Genomic DNA, 17,490 nt, shown 5'->3' with positions numbered 1-17,490 from the left:
TACTATAAAGCTGTATGCATTTTTTGAATAATTTTTTTATTTTTTGTGTATGTTTAGGATAAAACTTGTTTATTTATAGTTAGTATCTGAAATAGTGACTTGATATTATGATTTTAGGGCTGTCCAATATCCTCAGCCCTCTAGAAGTACTTCATAAAATGTTTTTTTCTGCACTGGAGAGAGAGAGCTCAGTGGTAAAGAATGCTGGGACCAGAGTTTGGATCCTAGCACCTGTATAACATGTTGGACATGTTGTCCTCGTGCTTATCACCCCAGTACTCTGGGAAGCAGAGATAGGATCATTGGCACTTGGGGTGTCAGCCTGGCCAAAAGACATAAGTTCTAGATTCAGGAAGAGATTGGACACCTGACTCCCCTCCACCCCTCTGACCTCTGTACAAGCATGCACATTTGCAAATACACATGTGCATACACCATACCACATATCCTCTAGATGGTCCATTTTTCAGATCACTTAATAGTTGGATACTTTTGTTCTTAGAATCTCTATTTTTTTTAACCTATCCAAAAACTGATTTTGTATTAGAACAAGAAGATGAAGAAGCCAGCACTGGATCTCACCTCAAACTCATAGTAGATGCTTTCCTCCAGCAGTTGCCCAACTGTGTCAACCGAGATCTAATTGACAAGGTATTCTTTTTTTTTAATGAACTTTTTATTTAATTAAATTTGATAATTTTTAGAAAGTTAAAATTACATTATTTCCTTCTATTCACTTTCCTTCCTCCAACTCCTCTTGTGTTGTCATTTCTCATGCTCTCATGTTCCTGGCTTTCTCTTTGTTACTGTTAGGTATATGTGTGTGCATAAATACATAAAGTTAGGGGGCTTCTTCCTGGTGTGTGTGGGACTGCTTCTCCTGCTTTCAACATTTCTTAGTTGCCTGTAGTTGTTTAAAAGGTTTTCTTATCCTTATATAATTTTACAAAAGCACATAGACTATGAATAGTCTTACACTGTCAAATATCATCCCTCTCCCCCACCCCCCAAACAGGATTTCTCTGTGTAACTTTGTGCCTCTCCTGGAACTCACCCTGTAGCCCAGGCCAGCCTCGAACTCACAGAAATCTGCCTGGCTCTGCCTCTCGAGTGCTGGGATTAAAGGCGTGCACCACCACCACCTGGCATATCAGTGGTTTTTAGGCTATTGCAGCCATACAGTGAACTATTTTATTTGCAGAGGGAGTCTTTTGTCAGAGTAAATATAGATAAAATTGGAACTAGTTGTATATTCTTTGTTTGGAAGTGGAAGTAGCTCCAGATTCCTGTTGGCCTGACACCTTTCCCCTTCACACAGGGACCTTCAGTTTTAAAAATGTGGTTTTAGATGAGAGTTTCTTAAAATGTGCTACATAGATTTCTGGTGGCACCTGAGGCCACCAATCTTTTCATGATATTCAGAGTGCCCCATTTTTTACAGTTTTGGTGTTTGCAAACATGGTGGTGAGGAATGTTGCTAGTATTATACATGAATGAAGGCATTAGCACCATTTTATTCTTTACACCTATGAATTGTAATTTTTAAAAATGGTAACTTTTATGTAATAACCCTACTAATTCTATAAAAATGAGTGATTTTATTACATTTCAACTTCAGATTATATTTCCATATATGTTTTCTTTTTTAATGATTTATATTTTTTATTTTATGTACATTGTTGTTTTGCCTGCATATATGTCTGGGTGAGGGCGTCGGATCCCATGGAACTGGAGTTAACAGACCGCTAGCTGTGAACTGCCATGTGGGTGCTGGGAATTGAACCTGGGTCATCTGGAAGAGCTGCCAGTGCTCTTAACCTCTGAGCCATCATTCCAGCTCTATGTTTTCTTTTCATTATCATCAGATACTTGTTTTGTTTTGTAAGAAAGGGTCTTGGTATTTAGCCAGGCTGTCATGGAATTTGCTATGTAGACCCAGGGTTGCCTGCCTAGAATTTGCAACCCATCATATTTGGGTTGTTCTAGTTTGTACTGTTCTAGTTTGCTTCTCTGTTGCTGACCAAAAGCAACTTGGGGAAGAAAAATTCATTTTCATCCTATAGGCTACAGTCATTCTTGAAGGAAGTTAGGGCAGGTACTGAAATAGTGCAGGAAGCTGAAGCAGAAGCCATAGAGGACTGCTTGCTCATTGGCTGTCTTCTGGGTTTGTGTTCAACTCCCTTCTTACACAGCCCAAGCCCACATGCCTAAGGATGATGATGGTGGTGTGGGGATAGTACTTCCCACAATAGGCTGGACCCATCTGCATCAGTTAGCAATCAAGAAATGCCTCAAAGTTATTCCCACAGGCCAGTCAATGGAGGCAATGCCTCATTTGAAGTTTCTTTTTCCCAGGTATGTTAAGTTGACAACCAAGATTAGCTATCATGTGTATATATCCTTTTAATCTGACAAAATGGGAATTTATATAAAGCATTTCTGTCTCTAGGAAAATACTGGTTAGATTGAGTTGCAAGTTCAACAAGTTGTTTTCATCATAGAATGCTATTTTATTAGGAAATAATGGCCATCTGTGGATACTCAAACATATATTTAGTAGAAATTTTTCTGAAATTGACAAAATGCATTTATTACTTCAAGAAAAACAACTAAAAATATATATTGCCAATGATCGGATTAGTTTCCAAAGCTCTAATCACAGTTTCCTAGTTATTTTCTGAAGACATTTTATTCATGGTATTTTTCTCTGGAAGATTTCTATGATGTTTAATTGTGTAATTTAAGAATATCACATGTGTATTTATAAGTTATGCATGGCTGTAAACTGATACTTTATTATCTGTGTACATTGCCAAAAATCATGTATGAGGGTTAAAGATCTACTCAGTGCAAGATAAAACAGTGGATTTTAATGTAAATGAACACAAATGCTAATTGATAATAGTTTTAGATTTCACTTTGTAATTACCTTTAAGTAACTGTTACATGTCAAATTTTGGTATAGTATAAAAGTAATTACAGAAAAAGTAATTATAAAAGTCCCACATGGTGGTGCAATCCTATCATCAAGAGACAGAGGTAGGATTTAGAGGTTGAAGATAGTCTCGGCTGTATATTTATTACTATTTAGTAAAATCCTGTCTCAAAAGAAAAGTAATTGTGATGACTGAGGTTTTTGTTCACTTGTTTTTTCTTTTTTGTTTTTGTTTTTTGTTTGTTTTTGCTTTTAGACATAGGGTTTCTCTGTGTAACCCTGGCTATCCTGGAACTCGCCCTGTAGACCAGGCTGGCCTCAGAAGTTAGAGATTTGCATGCCTCTGCTTCTGCCTCTTGAGTGCTGGGATTAAAGGCATTTTAATCATTTTGTATGTGTGTGTGGCCACACAAATGCCGTGGCATGCATGTAGAGTTCAGAGGGAAACTTTGGAAATTGGATCTCTCCTTCCATGTGCTTTCTGGGGATTGGCCTCAGACCATAAGCCTTGGCATCAAGAGCCTTTACCCATTGAGCCTTAGTCTTATTTTTCCAACTTTCAAATGACAAGGATGAGGGACAGTAGGACCTATGTACTATTCATATGTAATGAACAATGTAAAATTATTTGTGTGTATATGATGTCATTGACTATGAATATTTTCCTAGGTTTTAATTCCCCTAGCCATAAATCTAAGGGTATAAATTAGTTCATTAAAAATAATTTTTTAATGATTTATTTTATTTTATTTTATTTTTGAGCTGAGGATCAAACCCAGGGCCTTGTGCTTGCTAGGCAAGCGTTGTACCACTGAGCTAAATCCCCAACCCCTAATGATTTATTTTTATTTCATGTGTCATGTTGGTGCTGAGAATTGAACCCAGGTTATCTGGAAGAACAGTCAGTGCTCTAAACCGCTGAGCCATCTCACCAGCCCCATAAATTAGTTCTTATCTCAGTCAGAAATGTTTTATTTCGTATTTTCTGCTTTTTGGATTTATTTTTAGTTTAAAATTTATGTGTGTGAATGTATGTGATGTTTGTTGGTGCCCATGGAAGCCACAAGAGGGAGTCAGATCTCCTGCATCTGGAGTTACAGGCAGTTAGTTAGTGATGCCAAATGGGTTCTGGGAATAAAATGTGAGTACTCTGAGGTTTTTGTTGTTGTTGTTATTTTGAGACAATGTTTCTCTGTGTATCCCTGGCTGTCTTGGAACTCTTTGTAGACCAGGCTTGTCTCTAACTTAGAAATCTGCCTGCCAAGAGTGCTAGGATTAAAGACATGCATGCATTGCCACCACCACCCAGCACTTGGACCTTGGTTCTCTGAAAGAGCAGGAAGTGCTCTTTACCACTATTGTGTGTGTATGGACACCTTTGCCATGCACTTGTTTGGCAGTAGGAGTTGGTTCTGTCCTGTAGTGTGGATTCTGAGGATGAAGCTCAGGTCAGGCTTGATGGCAAGTACCTTTACCTAACTCAGACCCATTGGCCAGTATATATAATAATGAGAAAAGAGTTTTATATTTTCTTGATTCTGGCAACCATTCTAATTTTTTAAATTTTCTTTGCTTCCTTTTAAAATTTACTTATTTTTATGAATATGGTGTTTTGCCTACACATATGTCTGTGTACCATGTGCAAGCCTGGTGCCCACAGAAGCCCTAAGAGGGTGTCAGAATCTCAGAACTGTAGTTACCCATAGTTGTAAGCCTCCTTATGGGTACTAGGAATTGAACCCAGGTCCTCTGAAAGAGTAACCAGTGTTCTTAATTGCTGAGCTATCTATCTCATCTATGTTGTTATTTTCTGTAGTTTCTCTAATCTTTAAGTAAATCAAAGACATATTTGTGTTCTCTAGTTACTGTGTTATTGTTCTGAAATCTGCTGATGGAAAAATATTCCCAGACATGGGTCACTCGGTATCCATTCAAATGAATTCTGAGCCTACTTGATTCATATGTTGTTTTCTTCACAGGAGGTGAATCACTTTTGTGGATATTCACTCATAAGCAATTCACTTTTAGCTTATAATTATATATATCATTTATCCCAAAGTAAAGAATTTTCTTAAGTGACTTCTGTGAGGAATGGCATTCTTTTTTTCCCCTATGAATTTGATGACCAGAAAATTTATCTTTGCTTAAAGTAAAACATTGATTATTGAGTTCTAATTTTATTTACTTGAGCATTTGAAACAAGTTTTCAAAAAGCTGTTTAATGAGTTGTCATGCAACAAATAAACAAATTCAACCAACCTTACTTGCTTCTCATTTATCCTTATATGGTAGGCACTGACTGGCCTGGAATTTTTACCACCTTGCCTCTGTCTCTTGAGTACACGGGTATGTGCCACCATACCTGGATTCTTGTTTTTTGTTTGTTTGTTTGTTTTGTTTTTTATTTATTTAACTTTATTTCATGTGCATTGGTGTGAGGGTGTCAGATGCCCTAGAACTGGAGTTACAGACAGTTTTGAGCTGCCATGTTGGTGCTGAGAGTTGAACCCAGGTCCTCTGGAAGAGCAGTCAGTGTTCTTAACTGCTGAGCCATTTCTCCAGCCCTGGATTCTTGTTTTTAAAGCTATCTTCAAATATATTAATTCTGGAAGTTTTCCTACTCTAGTGTTTTTTTTCATTTCATATAAACCCTGTGTGTACTAGATACTTACATTCTGTACTTAGCTTCTGATATGTGGAACATTAAAATTTTTCGTTATATTTATTGAGAGACAGTGTGTGTGTGTGTGTGTGTGTGTGTGTATGTTTGTGTGAGAGAGACAGAGAGCTGGTACTGCTCCAGGGAATTTAGAGGATAGCTTATGGGAGTTGATTCTCTTCTACTGTGCATTAGGTCCAGGGGATTAAACGCAGGTTGTCAAGCTTGGCAGAAAGTGCCTTATTCTTTTGAGCTATCTTGCCAGCCCCCCACATAGAACACTTTAACACAGCTTTCTGTGTGTGTCCAACTGGCTTTGATAATTACAGTAAGAAAAGTCTTAGCTGGGCAGTGGGTGGTACATGCCTTTAATCCCAGCACTTGGGAGGTAGAGACAGGCAGATTTCTGAGTTTGAGGACAGCCAGGGCTACAAAGAAAAGTCTTTATTGCGTTGTCTGTTTTCATGAAATTCATTTAGATAGGTAATAGAAGGTAAGTAGAGGCATCCTTCTGTTGGCTGGTTCCACCTCAGTAGATTCAACCAACCATAGGTAGTAATTATTTTTTTGGGGGGGGGGATCTGCATCTGTCCTGAACACATACACTTTTTTAGGTTGACATTATTATCTATAATTATAAAGCATTTACATTGTATTCCTGTCAGTAATCTAGAGATGACTTAAAGTATGTGGGAAGATGTGTCTAGGTTACATGCAAACACTATACTATTTTACATAAGCAACTTGAGCACCTGCAAATTTGCATATCCTGGGAGATTTCTAGAACCAATCTTCTGTGGATACTCAGGGACAATGGTACCAGCTAATTAATGTTTCTATTTTCTAAGAACTTTCTAGAATATAAATCTTGTCTTGTTTTTTCTTTTTATATTTATATTAGATTTAAGACATTGATGAAATACTAGTCTCAGTTTAGTTCCTAAAATAGTGTTTTGGTTGTCTTTATTAGCACTAGTAGCTTTCTTTACTTATGTTAAATATTCTTGATGTAACCCAGGGCCTCCCACATGCTAAGCAAGCATTTTGCCACTGAATTGCAGCATAAACTGATTCACTTGTTTTTAGGCACTGACTTGTCATATACTCATGGTAGGTTTTGAAGCTACCTTTAAATTCTATTCCGAATACAAAGTTGCATTTTTTTTTTTTTTTAAGTAGGAAATATATAGTTTTAGACTTGTAGAAAGAAAAGACTTTTAGGCTTAATGATTTTGTAGTTTGGGATGTGTTTATTGTTTATAATACTAATGTCTTAAAAACTATTTTGGAATGTTTAAGACCAATTAAAACATTGACTTAGGGTTTTTACTTTTAGTAACTGAGTCGAGGATTTTTTTTTAAAAGAAAATTGTTCTTTTTCCTTTAGGCAGCCATGGATTTTTGCATGAACATGAACACAAAGGCAAACAGGAAGAAGTTGGTACGGGCACTCTTCATAGTTCCTAGACAGAGGTCAGTATTTAAAGCAGTAATTTGTTGGTAGTGATGTAAGATCAACATTCTTATTGGTTATTTCTTTAAAATGATCGCATGACTTAGTTTTATTAGTTCAATAGGCATTATTATTATTAGCAGATTCCCAGGACTTTTATTAATTTTTTTGTCTTGTTTTGCTCTTATGGAAGTATTTTCTTCTAATATTTACATCCTATTTTAAGAGAAAGTATTGCATAATTAAAACAACTTGGTGCATGTGCTTCTGCACGCTGGAGCCCCAGCACTCGGGAGGAGGCTGAAGCTCATAGATGAAGTATTTGAGGACAGCCCAGGCATACAGTCGAGATCCTTACCTCAAAAAACAAAACAGGCGCGAATTGGTGACTTATACCTTTAATCCTAGCACACTAAGGCTGAGACAGGTAGGTCTCTGTGAGTTCAAGGCCAGCCTGATCTATATAGTGAGCTCCAGGCCAACCAAGGCTGCATACTGAGATCCTGTCTCCAAAAAAGAAAAAAAACCATAGCAAAATCCCTTTCTTGGATTCCCTCTCATGTCTGGAGGACATAGTTTTGTATACTGTAAGCTGCAGGAAGGAAGCCATATTTGCTGCTTTATCTCTAGCACTTAACACAATGTTTTGTTTTTGTTTGTTTGTTTGTTTGTTTGTTTGTTGCCAGAGCTGAGGACTGAACCCAGGGCCTTGTGCTTGCTAGGCAAGCACTCTACCACTGAGCTAAATCCCCAACCCCCACTTAACACATGTTTGATATGCATAAGTTGATAAAATTATGTGACGTTTACTTTTAATGCCCTTTTTAAAAATGTAGTTTGGAGATTGAATCTTAATTCTCTTTTATTTCCGAGACAGAGTTTCACTGTGTAGCCCTCACTGACCTGGAACTCGTTCCATAGACCAGGTTGGTCTTGAACTGCTTCTGCCTCCCAAGTGCTGGGATTAAAGGCAGGTGCCACCACCTGCAGGCTCAATCTTAATTTTTTTTTTTTTTTTTTTTTTAATTTATTATGTATACAGCCTGTATTACTGCAGGCCAGAAGAGGGCACCAGATCTCATTACAGATGGTTGTGAGCCACCATGTGGTTGCTAGGAATTGAACTCAGGACCTCTGAAACAGCAGTCAGTGCTCTTAACCTCTGAGCCATCTCTCCAGCCCTCAATCTTAATTCTTAATTCCTCTTTTGAAATCCTGATACTTATAGTGACTTCTATAGAGTCACCTAGTGAATATCCTTTGTTTTCCCCACTTCCAGAGGGGAATGCTTTCTACTGTGTGGGACTCCTTTGTTTTTTATTGGGAATGGTGACTCACCTTTAAGCCTTATTACAGTAGCTGTCTTGCTGAACAGTGCCCTTTTTTCCTTGGTGTAAAATAGATGTAGTGTTCTTTAGTGTCCTTCTAACATTTCTCCATGGAGGAAATCAGGTACATCCTATTACAGCTGTTGACTTGCTGAATGCATTGTTACTGGACTATGAAAACAATCATCTCTTCAGGAGACAGAGAATGAAAGCTTTGAATTTTGCACATATCTGTAAATAGCTGGGTATTGTTGTATGTGCCTATAAACCTAGAAATTGAGAGCCTGAGGCAGAAGGTTTGCTCTAAGTTTGAGGCTCATAAATAGTAAGCTCAAGGATAGCTTGGGCCACAGAGCAAGATCCTCTCTCAAAATGAAAAACAAAAAATAAATGCTTTGTTTAAAAACATTTGAATTAGTTTTATATGCTATTTAAAAAATTAGTTACAGTGGGCATGGTGGCGCACATCTTTAATCCCAGCACTTGGGGCCAGAGGCAGGAGGATCTCTGTGAGTTTCAAGGCCAGCCTAGTCTACAAAGTGAGTTCCAGGACAGCCAAGGCTCCACAGAGAAACCCTGCCTCAAAAAACCACACACACACATTCATTCTCTGTCTCTCTGTCTCTCTCTCTCTCTCTCATATTCTCAATACCAGAAGTCTAACTAACACATCTTTTATCCCTCATCTTCCTGTTTACCCAATTTCCATGTCTGCTAGTGGAAGATCACTGTCTTGGTTCTCAGATATATCCTGCTCAGGTTTCTTTTTCATAGACAAGAAAATACAAGTTTAGATTCTTACTTCTTCCTTTTTACACAGAGAGTAACCTCTTATGTGTATCTTTCATTACTATGAAAAGATCTCCTTTATTCATTTTTATAAGGCTGCATGAAGTGTTTCTCTTCATGGATGTATCATATTTAACCATTTCAGGCTTTCCAGGCTTTTCCTGTTATTGACAAAGGTATATTTGTACTTCCTTTTTTCTCTTATTTGTGTTAGCCAGTGGCTTATCAGTTTTGTGTTTTTTCACTGTCAAAACTTCCCTTAGCTTTTAGATATATCATTAATTCTATTGTTTTACTATTAATAATTTTTGGCTTTTATTTTTATTTTTCCTTCTTTGGGATTATTTTATTTATTTTGTTTCTTTTCTGTTAACTTCATATAAATCTTGGCCTTTGAGTGTGGATCTGTAGTTCTGTTCTGTAGTTTTTATATATGTTGACTTAATGTTTCCTAGAAATTCTGCATCTTTCTATGATACATGTATAATTTGGCTTGTCTCTGAAGAAGATGGTCTGGTCCCTAGTGATGCTAGAATTACAAGCACCCACCAGTCTCTTGTTATTCTAATTCTCAGTCTCCTCATTCCCATAAATTCAGAAACTTTTCTTTATCCCTTGAATAAGAGAGATAACTGGAGCCCTCAAAGGTGGTCAGGGTTGGAAGAGGTGGGGGAAGTACACAAGAGTAGGTTTAGTATAAGCTGGTTAGACTATTCTGGGCTAAGAATTTTAGGGGTAACTCTTTGAGCTATCTGGATCGTGTAAGGTTGGCTTGAACTCTGTTGAAAGACCAAGGAAATTCTTTTTATCATCTGTTTAGAATCCTGGCTTCCTTAACCATCCATGCATATATCTTCTTTGTTCCTCCTTCCTATGCATTTTGTTTATCCTCCTCCCTAAAGAGGAAGTATCTTACAGAGTGTCTATTCTTCTGTATCTGGGATTCCTTTCATCTAACTGACCTGGCCAACCCAGAATAGATTGTTTAGTAGTTATTTTACTGACTATGACCATGAGTCCATAAGTTATATGTGGATCATGGTAGCTGTTTTATCTAGTCTGTACAGTTTGTTGAGGAAAATGCTGAATCTTAAGGACTTTTATCTTTCTTTTCCCTTTTAAATAAGAACTTTGGGGACGATGGCTCAGCAGTTAAGAGCATTGGCTGATCTTCAGGAGAACCCAGGCTCAATTCCTAGCATCCACATAGCAGCTCACAGCTGTCTGTAACTCCAGTTCCAGGAGATCCACAGACATACTCAGAGATCCTCACACAGACATAAATGCAGGCAAAACAATCAGTGCTCATGAAATAAAAATAAATCATTAAAAGATGTAAAAATATGACAGGCGGTGGTGGTGCATGCCTTTAATCCCAGCACTCGGGAGGCAGAGGCAGGTGGATCTCTGTGATTTCGAGGCCAGCCTGGTCTCCAAAGCGAGTTCCAGGAAAGGTGCAAAGTTACTCAGCGAAACCCTGTCTCGAAAAAACCAACCAACCAACAAACAAACAAAAACAAAACAAAACAAAAAATGTAAAAATATGGCTGACAACCATAAAAAAAAAAAAAAGAACTTTGCAGAGAAGTAATTCACTGAAGTATATGACTTGGGGCTGTAAGTATATGCACCCACTGCAATTTGTTTAAAACATTTTTGTATTCTAAAAGGAGTACTTAAGACCATAGCAGTTTCCTCTCTGACTCCTTCTGCCGCTCTAAGGAACCACAAGTCTGCCCTGTTTGTATGGTTCTGTCTGTACTGGACATTTCTTTTAAGTAGAATTATGCAGTACATGACCCCTTATGCCTGATTTGCCTTTATCATAGTGTTTTCAAGATATACAGATTTCCTAGCAGGGATCTGCACTTCATCCTTTCTGTAAAGCAGTAGTGTCCCATTGTTTTCAGCATCTACATTTTGTCTGTTTATTAGTTGATGTTATTAATTTGGTTATTTATACTTTTTTAACGATTAAGAACAATACATTTTTGATTGTGTAGGATTGATGTAGACATCTGTTTTGGTTCTTGGGTATATACCTAGGAGTAGCATTACTGAATCATACAGTAATTCCATTACTTATTAGTCATTTGAGTAACTGCCATATACTTTTACAATGGCTGTGCTGTCTTATATCCCCACCTGCAATGTGAGAGATGTAGTTTTTCTCCTTAAATTTTTAAAAATTTATTTCTTTTAGTTGGTTAGTTTACTCATTATTAGTGTGCATGTGCACGAGTCTTAAGTCACTGCCCTCATGGAGGTCAGGAACAGTTTTGAAGAGCTAGTTCTCTTCTCCATGTAGGGATGGAACTCAGGTTATCAGGCTTGGTGCCAAGCTCCTTCACTCAATGAGCCATCTCACCAGCTGGAACCTAGTTTCTCTGCATTTTTGCCCACAGTTGTTACAATCAGTTTTTACATTGCAGCCATACTAGTGGCTATGAAGTGAACCTCAGTGTGTGTGTGTGTGTGTGTGTGTGTGTGTGTGTGTGTGTGTGTGTGTCTGTCTGTGTTTGAATCTTTCATTTCTTGAGATGAGGTCTTGCTGTTGACCATGCTAGTCTTGAGTTCACGGGGAGTCAAGAAGTCTACTTCCCTTAGCCTTCTAAGTTCTGAGGACACAGATGCAGGGCACCGTAGCAGCATACATTATGGTTTGGGTGGTATATTGCCTGATGGCTAGTGATGCTTTTTTTTTTTTTTTTTTCATAAGCTTGTTGGCCATTTATTTACCTTTGGAACAATGTCAATTTAACATACATACTTCATTTTTGTCTTTTTGTTTTGATTTTCTTTTGAGGTAGGGCCTTTTGTAGCTCAGGCTGTTCTTGAACTTGCTAGGTAGCCAAGAATGATCTTGGCCTCTTACCTGGACATGTGCCACTATATCTGGTTTTATACAGAACTGGGAATTAAACCTTGAGCTTCATGCATCCTAGACGAGTACTTTACCAAGAGATCTCTATATATCCCTCTCCCTTCTAATTGTATTTGACTTCTTTTTAATGATACTCAGAGTACCTTCCCCCCATCAGATACCTAATTTGCAAATTTGGAGTGTTTTGTTGTTGTTACTATTCTCTGAGTTGTCTTTGTATTTTCTTGTTGTAATGTGTAGGACAGAAACATTTAAGTTTGATATAGTCCAGTTTTTACAATTCCCCCTCCCCTGCCCCCCATACAGGGTTTTTCTATGTGCCCTGACTATCCTAGAACTCACTCTGTAGACTAGGCTGACTTTGAACTTAGATCCCCCTGCATCTATCTCCCAAGTGCTGAGATTAAAGGTGTGAGCCACCACTGCCCCATTTTTTACAATTCTTAAAAGTATGAGCTGAAACAAGATTAAACTTTTAAGTTTTATTTTTCAGATTGTGGTGAAAGCCTCTCTACAGGCTGCTGTTGTAGCTCTTACCTTATTAATTTGAAAGACTCCTCAAAAATGAAGCCTAGGAATTTTCTTAAACATTTGCATATCGTTTTATAGTTAATTTGTAATAGCCATACCATGTAGAGACTTGAAGCTTTACATGAAATATTTAATCCTTTTTTTTTTGTTTGTTTGTTTTTTTGTTTTTTGTTTTTTTTTGAGACAGGGTTTCTCTGTAGCTTTGGAGCCTGTCCTGGACTAGCTCTGTAGACCAGGCTGGCCTCGAACTCACAGAGATCCACGTGCCTCTGCCTCCCGAGTGCTGGGATTACAGGCGTGTGCCACCACTGCCTGGCGAAATACTTAATCTTTAAATATACTATGTGTCTACCACCCAGATCAAATTATGCAACATTTTCATCATCCTGAAGCCATTTACCTAAGCTAGGTTTTGAGTTTAAAGTGAGAATCAGAGAAAGTACCTTAAAAATCTTTTTCCTTATTTTAATTACTGCTATACTGTATGTTTCTTTTAGTGACTTTAAATCCACATAGAGCTACAAGTATTGAGAGGTAGATGTTAAGAATATACTTAGAGTGATGTAAACACAACACTCTTCACATGTAAAATTTACACTTGATTCTAGAATAGGTGTTTTGTTTTGTTTTGTTTTTGACAGGGTCTTTCTGGCTGTCTTGGAACTCACTATGTAGACCAGGCTGGCCTCAAACTTATAGGGATCCGCCTGCCTCTCCTCACAAGTGCTGGGATTAAATGTTTTTTGACATTTTTTGTGAGATTTTTTTCAAATTGAGTTTCCTCTCTCACTAAATTTAAAATGGAAAGAATCAGAGATTTTGTTTTGATTTGGTTTTGCTTCTTTTATTCTATTAGTATGCTATACCACTTGGTGGCACTGTTTTATTTAGAATGTCAGGTCTATAAAAGAAAAAAAATGAACAACTTACTTGGATTTTAGAGAAAATGATCCTAGTCTTTATTTTATTTTGCCACTTTTGAATAATATCCTACTTTAGTATTATTTTTAAATTGTGTGTGTGTGTGTGTGTGTGTGTGTGTGGGTGTGTGTCCAAGCTAGGCCATAGTATATGTGGAAGGTATAATAGGACAGCTTGTAAGAGTTTTGTCCCTGGGTCCCCGGGATCAAACTTAAGTTGTCAGACTTGGTGACAAGTGCCTTTTCCCACTATGCCATCTTGTCAGCCCCTACTGTAATATTTCTCAAGCTGAAATTTTTTGTTATTATTGTTTTGTAGTGTTGGGAATCAAATCTGGGGTCTTGGTCATGATAAGATTCTCAGCAACTCTGAGCCCCTCTAATTTTTGTTTGTTTTGTTGTTTTGGTTTTGATATTTCGAGACAGAGTTTCTCTGTGTAGCCTTGGCTGTTATGGAACTCCATCTTTAGACCACAATGGTCTCGAACTCACATAGATCTGCCTGCCTCTGCTGGGATTAAAGACATGTGCCACTGCTGCCACCATCTGGCGGCACTCCTCCAGTTTTTAAATTGAGCTATAACACTATTCTTTCATATTCAGTTTTTTCCAAGGCATTTTGAGAAGAGATAAAATTAATGGCTTTCAACAGTTAAAAAAAAATTCAATTTTTAAAAGAGAAAAAGAGGTAAACTGAAGCAAGAGGTTTGTGAGTTCAAAGCTAGCCAGGCCTAGGAAGGTAGCAAGTTAAGGCCAGCTGTACCTGTATTTCTTGAGCTTAGTGACTGAATGGTGATCATTAACTGCAATAGTATATGTAAGTTTGTGATTCTTGGAAGTACAGGTGAGATTTTATTGTTTTAGTAGATTTTGTTTACATGTTTTTGTTTTTTTATGAAAGAATTTCTCTGAGATACAGCTCTGGCTGTCCTGGAATTCACTTTGTGGACCAGGCTGGTCTCTAACTCACTGAACTCTGCCTGCCTCTGCCTCCCAAGTGCTGGGTCTAAAGGTATGTGCTGCCACCACCTGGAAGGAGAGTTGTTTTTAAGTCATTCACTATTAACTATTAAAAATAATTATCAGTATCAGAAGATTATAGAATTCAGCTTTGAAAAGAAGGATCTAAGTTATTTCCCATTTACTTTTCAGAAAATTCAAATTAGATGAACTGTGTCTATGACTTTATTAGATGAATTGTCTTGCTTTTAGATTTTATTGCACTGTATTGCCATGCAGAAAATTACTCTTTGTGAGGCCTAGTGGCATGGGGCTATCATCTCCGATACTTCAGAGAGTGAATGAAGCAAAAGAACCTCAAGTTCAGTGTCTAACTGACCTTGAGAGAGCTTGGTCAGCCTTTTCAACCTAGTAAGACCTTTTCTCTAGAAGCAAGGTGAGGTCAGGATGTTTGCCTAGAGCAAATGAGGTCCTAGATTCAAATCTAGGATGAAACGAGGGAAGGAGAAAACAGAGAGGAGGGGAGGAGGGAGAGAGGAAGAAAGGGAAAAGAGGAAGTGTGCTACATAAGTTAATTAAAATACCTCATTTTGTAGTTTAATAACTTTAAAGTGGTTGATGTTATGTTTTGCATTTTAGTCCTTTTAGGCTTGTATTTATTCTTAGGAAGGAAGGACAGAGTATTCTGAAGTGTTCTGTGTCATCCACAGAATGATTTATGATAGGCATGCTTTCTATCATATTTCATTTTGAATGGATGAGTTATTAGACAAAAATAAAAGCAAGTGGTAGATTTATAGAAACAGATAAATAGCAAAATGTCATCAAATCAGGCAGAGACAACTAGAATATTCTCACTTGAAGTAATCCTGCTTGAGTCTGGGATAGGAGTCTGCTTTCAATAAGCTTAATCAGCACATAACAATTTACTAATATAATGTACAATACAGTGAACCGTGACTGGCAGTGAGCAAGTAACTCACTGTCTTATTTCCAGTGAAGGAATTTCATTTTATAAAGTAATGAATGGACACAGAACTGAAACTACAGCAGTTTAAAATTTAGTATAAGCTATCCATTTTATAGGAGTAGAAATCTGAGAAAATGGAGTAATTTGCTGCTACATGAAACAAAAATTAGGATAACTATCTGGAATAGTTTAAAAGATGAACTGTTCTTAAATCTCTAAGCAATTTTAAAAATTCTCAGTATGGCTAAAAGCACTTATTGTGTGATTAATCTGCTATTCTGTGTCTGAACAGACGACACAAACTGCTCATTTTAAGATGGCTAAGTGTAAGCACTTTTGTTTGGACCAGGAAAAAGCCTTCAAGTAGATTAACTAATTGGAGAAAGAAGAAAGTATACATATACTGCTGGCTGTTTTTAGTTGCCAATTTGACTGCATCTGCAGTTAATTAAACCAAAATATCTGGACACTCTATGAGGGATTTCTTAATTAAATCATTTAGGGTGGGAAGATACACCTTTAATGCAGATCTTTTGAACTAGGAAGATCCACCTTTAATGTGAGATAAATTCAAGAAAATTCTTAGAAAAATCCAGGTAGATAATGCACAAAAAAGATATTGAAGCCATATATATATCAGACTATGATATGTTTGCAATATTTAAGAGCCACTTGAGGACTAGGGAGATGGTTCAGTAGGTAAAAAGCTATTGCTGTATAAGGATGAAGCCCTGAGTTTGAATCTTATTTTAAAAAATAGGGGTGATAATTATTTAATATGGTGGGACAGTATGCATTTTAGAGAACATGTTAACAGTGCACTTGAATGAGATTTGTTTATGGAACACATGAGCATAATACATAAAACACATAACCTTTGTTCCAATAACCACTTTTGAATGTTGGCAAACTACCTCCATGGTAAGTGGTAAGAAAGAAAAAATAACCTACAAATTCAGATTACAAATAAGTAATTTATATATGAAGTTAAAAGATTCTTTTTAAAATTTTTATATGTATAGATATTTTCCTACATACATGTCTGTGTACCACAGAGGCCAGATGAGGGTGTCAGATCTCCTGGGACTGAAGTTACAGATGGTTATGAGCCACCATGTGGGTGCTGGAAATTGAACTCAGGTCCCCTAGAAGAGCACCCAGGGCTCTGAACCATGGTGCTATCTCTCCAGCCCCTACTTTTTTGTTGTTTGTTTTTTGTTTTCTTATTTTGAAACACTCTTTCTGTGTGGTCTGATCTGGACTGGAGCTTACTATGTATACCAGCTTGGCTTTCACATTCATGGGCAGTCTTTTTGCCTCAAGTACTAGGACTATGGACATGTGCCATCACACTTGACTAAAATTTTATTTTAAAATGATACAGGATAAAAGGTGGAGGGCGGCATCAGAGAGAAAGGTGGCTTTGCAGATTCACTGGGATGTTCAGAATAGCTTCAGTGAAGTGACTTGGATGCAGTGATGGGGTAGAGTACAAGTGTTGGGGAGAGTAGCTTTACTCAAGAGGAAGGAAAAATGCCGAGGATTTGAGTGAGAATGAGTGCTAGTGTGCAGGGAGAACAGAAGGAAGCTATTTGCAGTGCCTTAGCCAGGTTCTTCTGACTTCTAGCTTACTGCTCTTTGCTGTTCTATAGCCTCATTTCTTGAATCTCTGATCTGTGCTTATGATGTTAGGAAAGCAAGTGATCCAAGGCATTGGCTTAAATGCCTATATTTGAATTTATCAATGGCTTATTTTTTTAGACTTATTTATGTATGTGAGTAGTTTTTTGCCTGCCATATATGTGTGTGCACCATGTGTGCCTGGTGCCCTGAAAAGTTAGACGTGAGTGTTGGATTCTCTGGAGCTAGATTGTGAGCCTGAACTCTGGTCCTCTGGAAGGGCAGCCAGTGCTCTTAAGCACTGAGCCATCTCTCCAGCACCCCTGACAATTGATTATTAATTGAAAAAGAACATTTGCTGTTAAAATGATTATAGAAAACAAAGAACCTAGTATTTTAATGTATACTTTGCAGGTTAGTATAATTCCATCTGTTAATACA

At 37.4% G+C, this 17,490-nt stretch overlaps 1 protein-coding gene across 2 annotated transcripts in view; it reads left to right on the top strand.

Moving 5' to 3' along the window:
• Positions 1-17,490, top strand: part of Upf2 (UPF2 regulator of nonsense mediated mRNA decay) — a 115,616-nt gene that overhangs the window by 36,284 nt on the left and 61,842 nt on the right. For both annotated transcript variants that reach the window (XM_036188005.1, XM_036188006.1), the window contains exons 7-8: positions 548-651; positions 6,982-7,067. In XM_036188005.1, coding sequence (XP_036043898.1) covers positions 548-651; positions 6,982-7,067 — 190 coding nt within the window. The remainder of the gene's footprint in view (positions 1-547; positions 652-6,981; positions 7,068-17,490) is intronic.

Source organism: Onychomys torridus, chromosome 5, assembly GCF_903995425.1.
Source record: "Onychomys torridus chromosome 5, mOncTor1.1, whole genome shotgun sequence".
Lineage (NCBI taxonomy): Eukaryota > Metazoa > Chordata > Mammalia > Rodentia > Cricetidae > Onychomys > Onychomys torridus.
The sequence above is the reverse complement of the archived record's forward strand: the minus strand, read 5'-3'. Positions and strand labels throughout refer to the sequence as shown.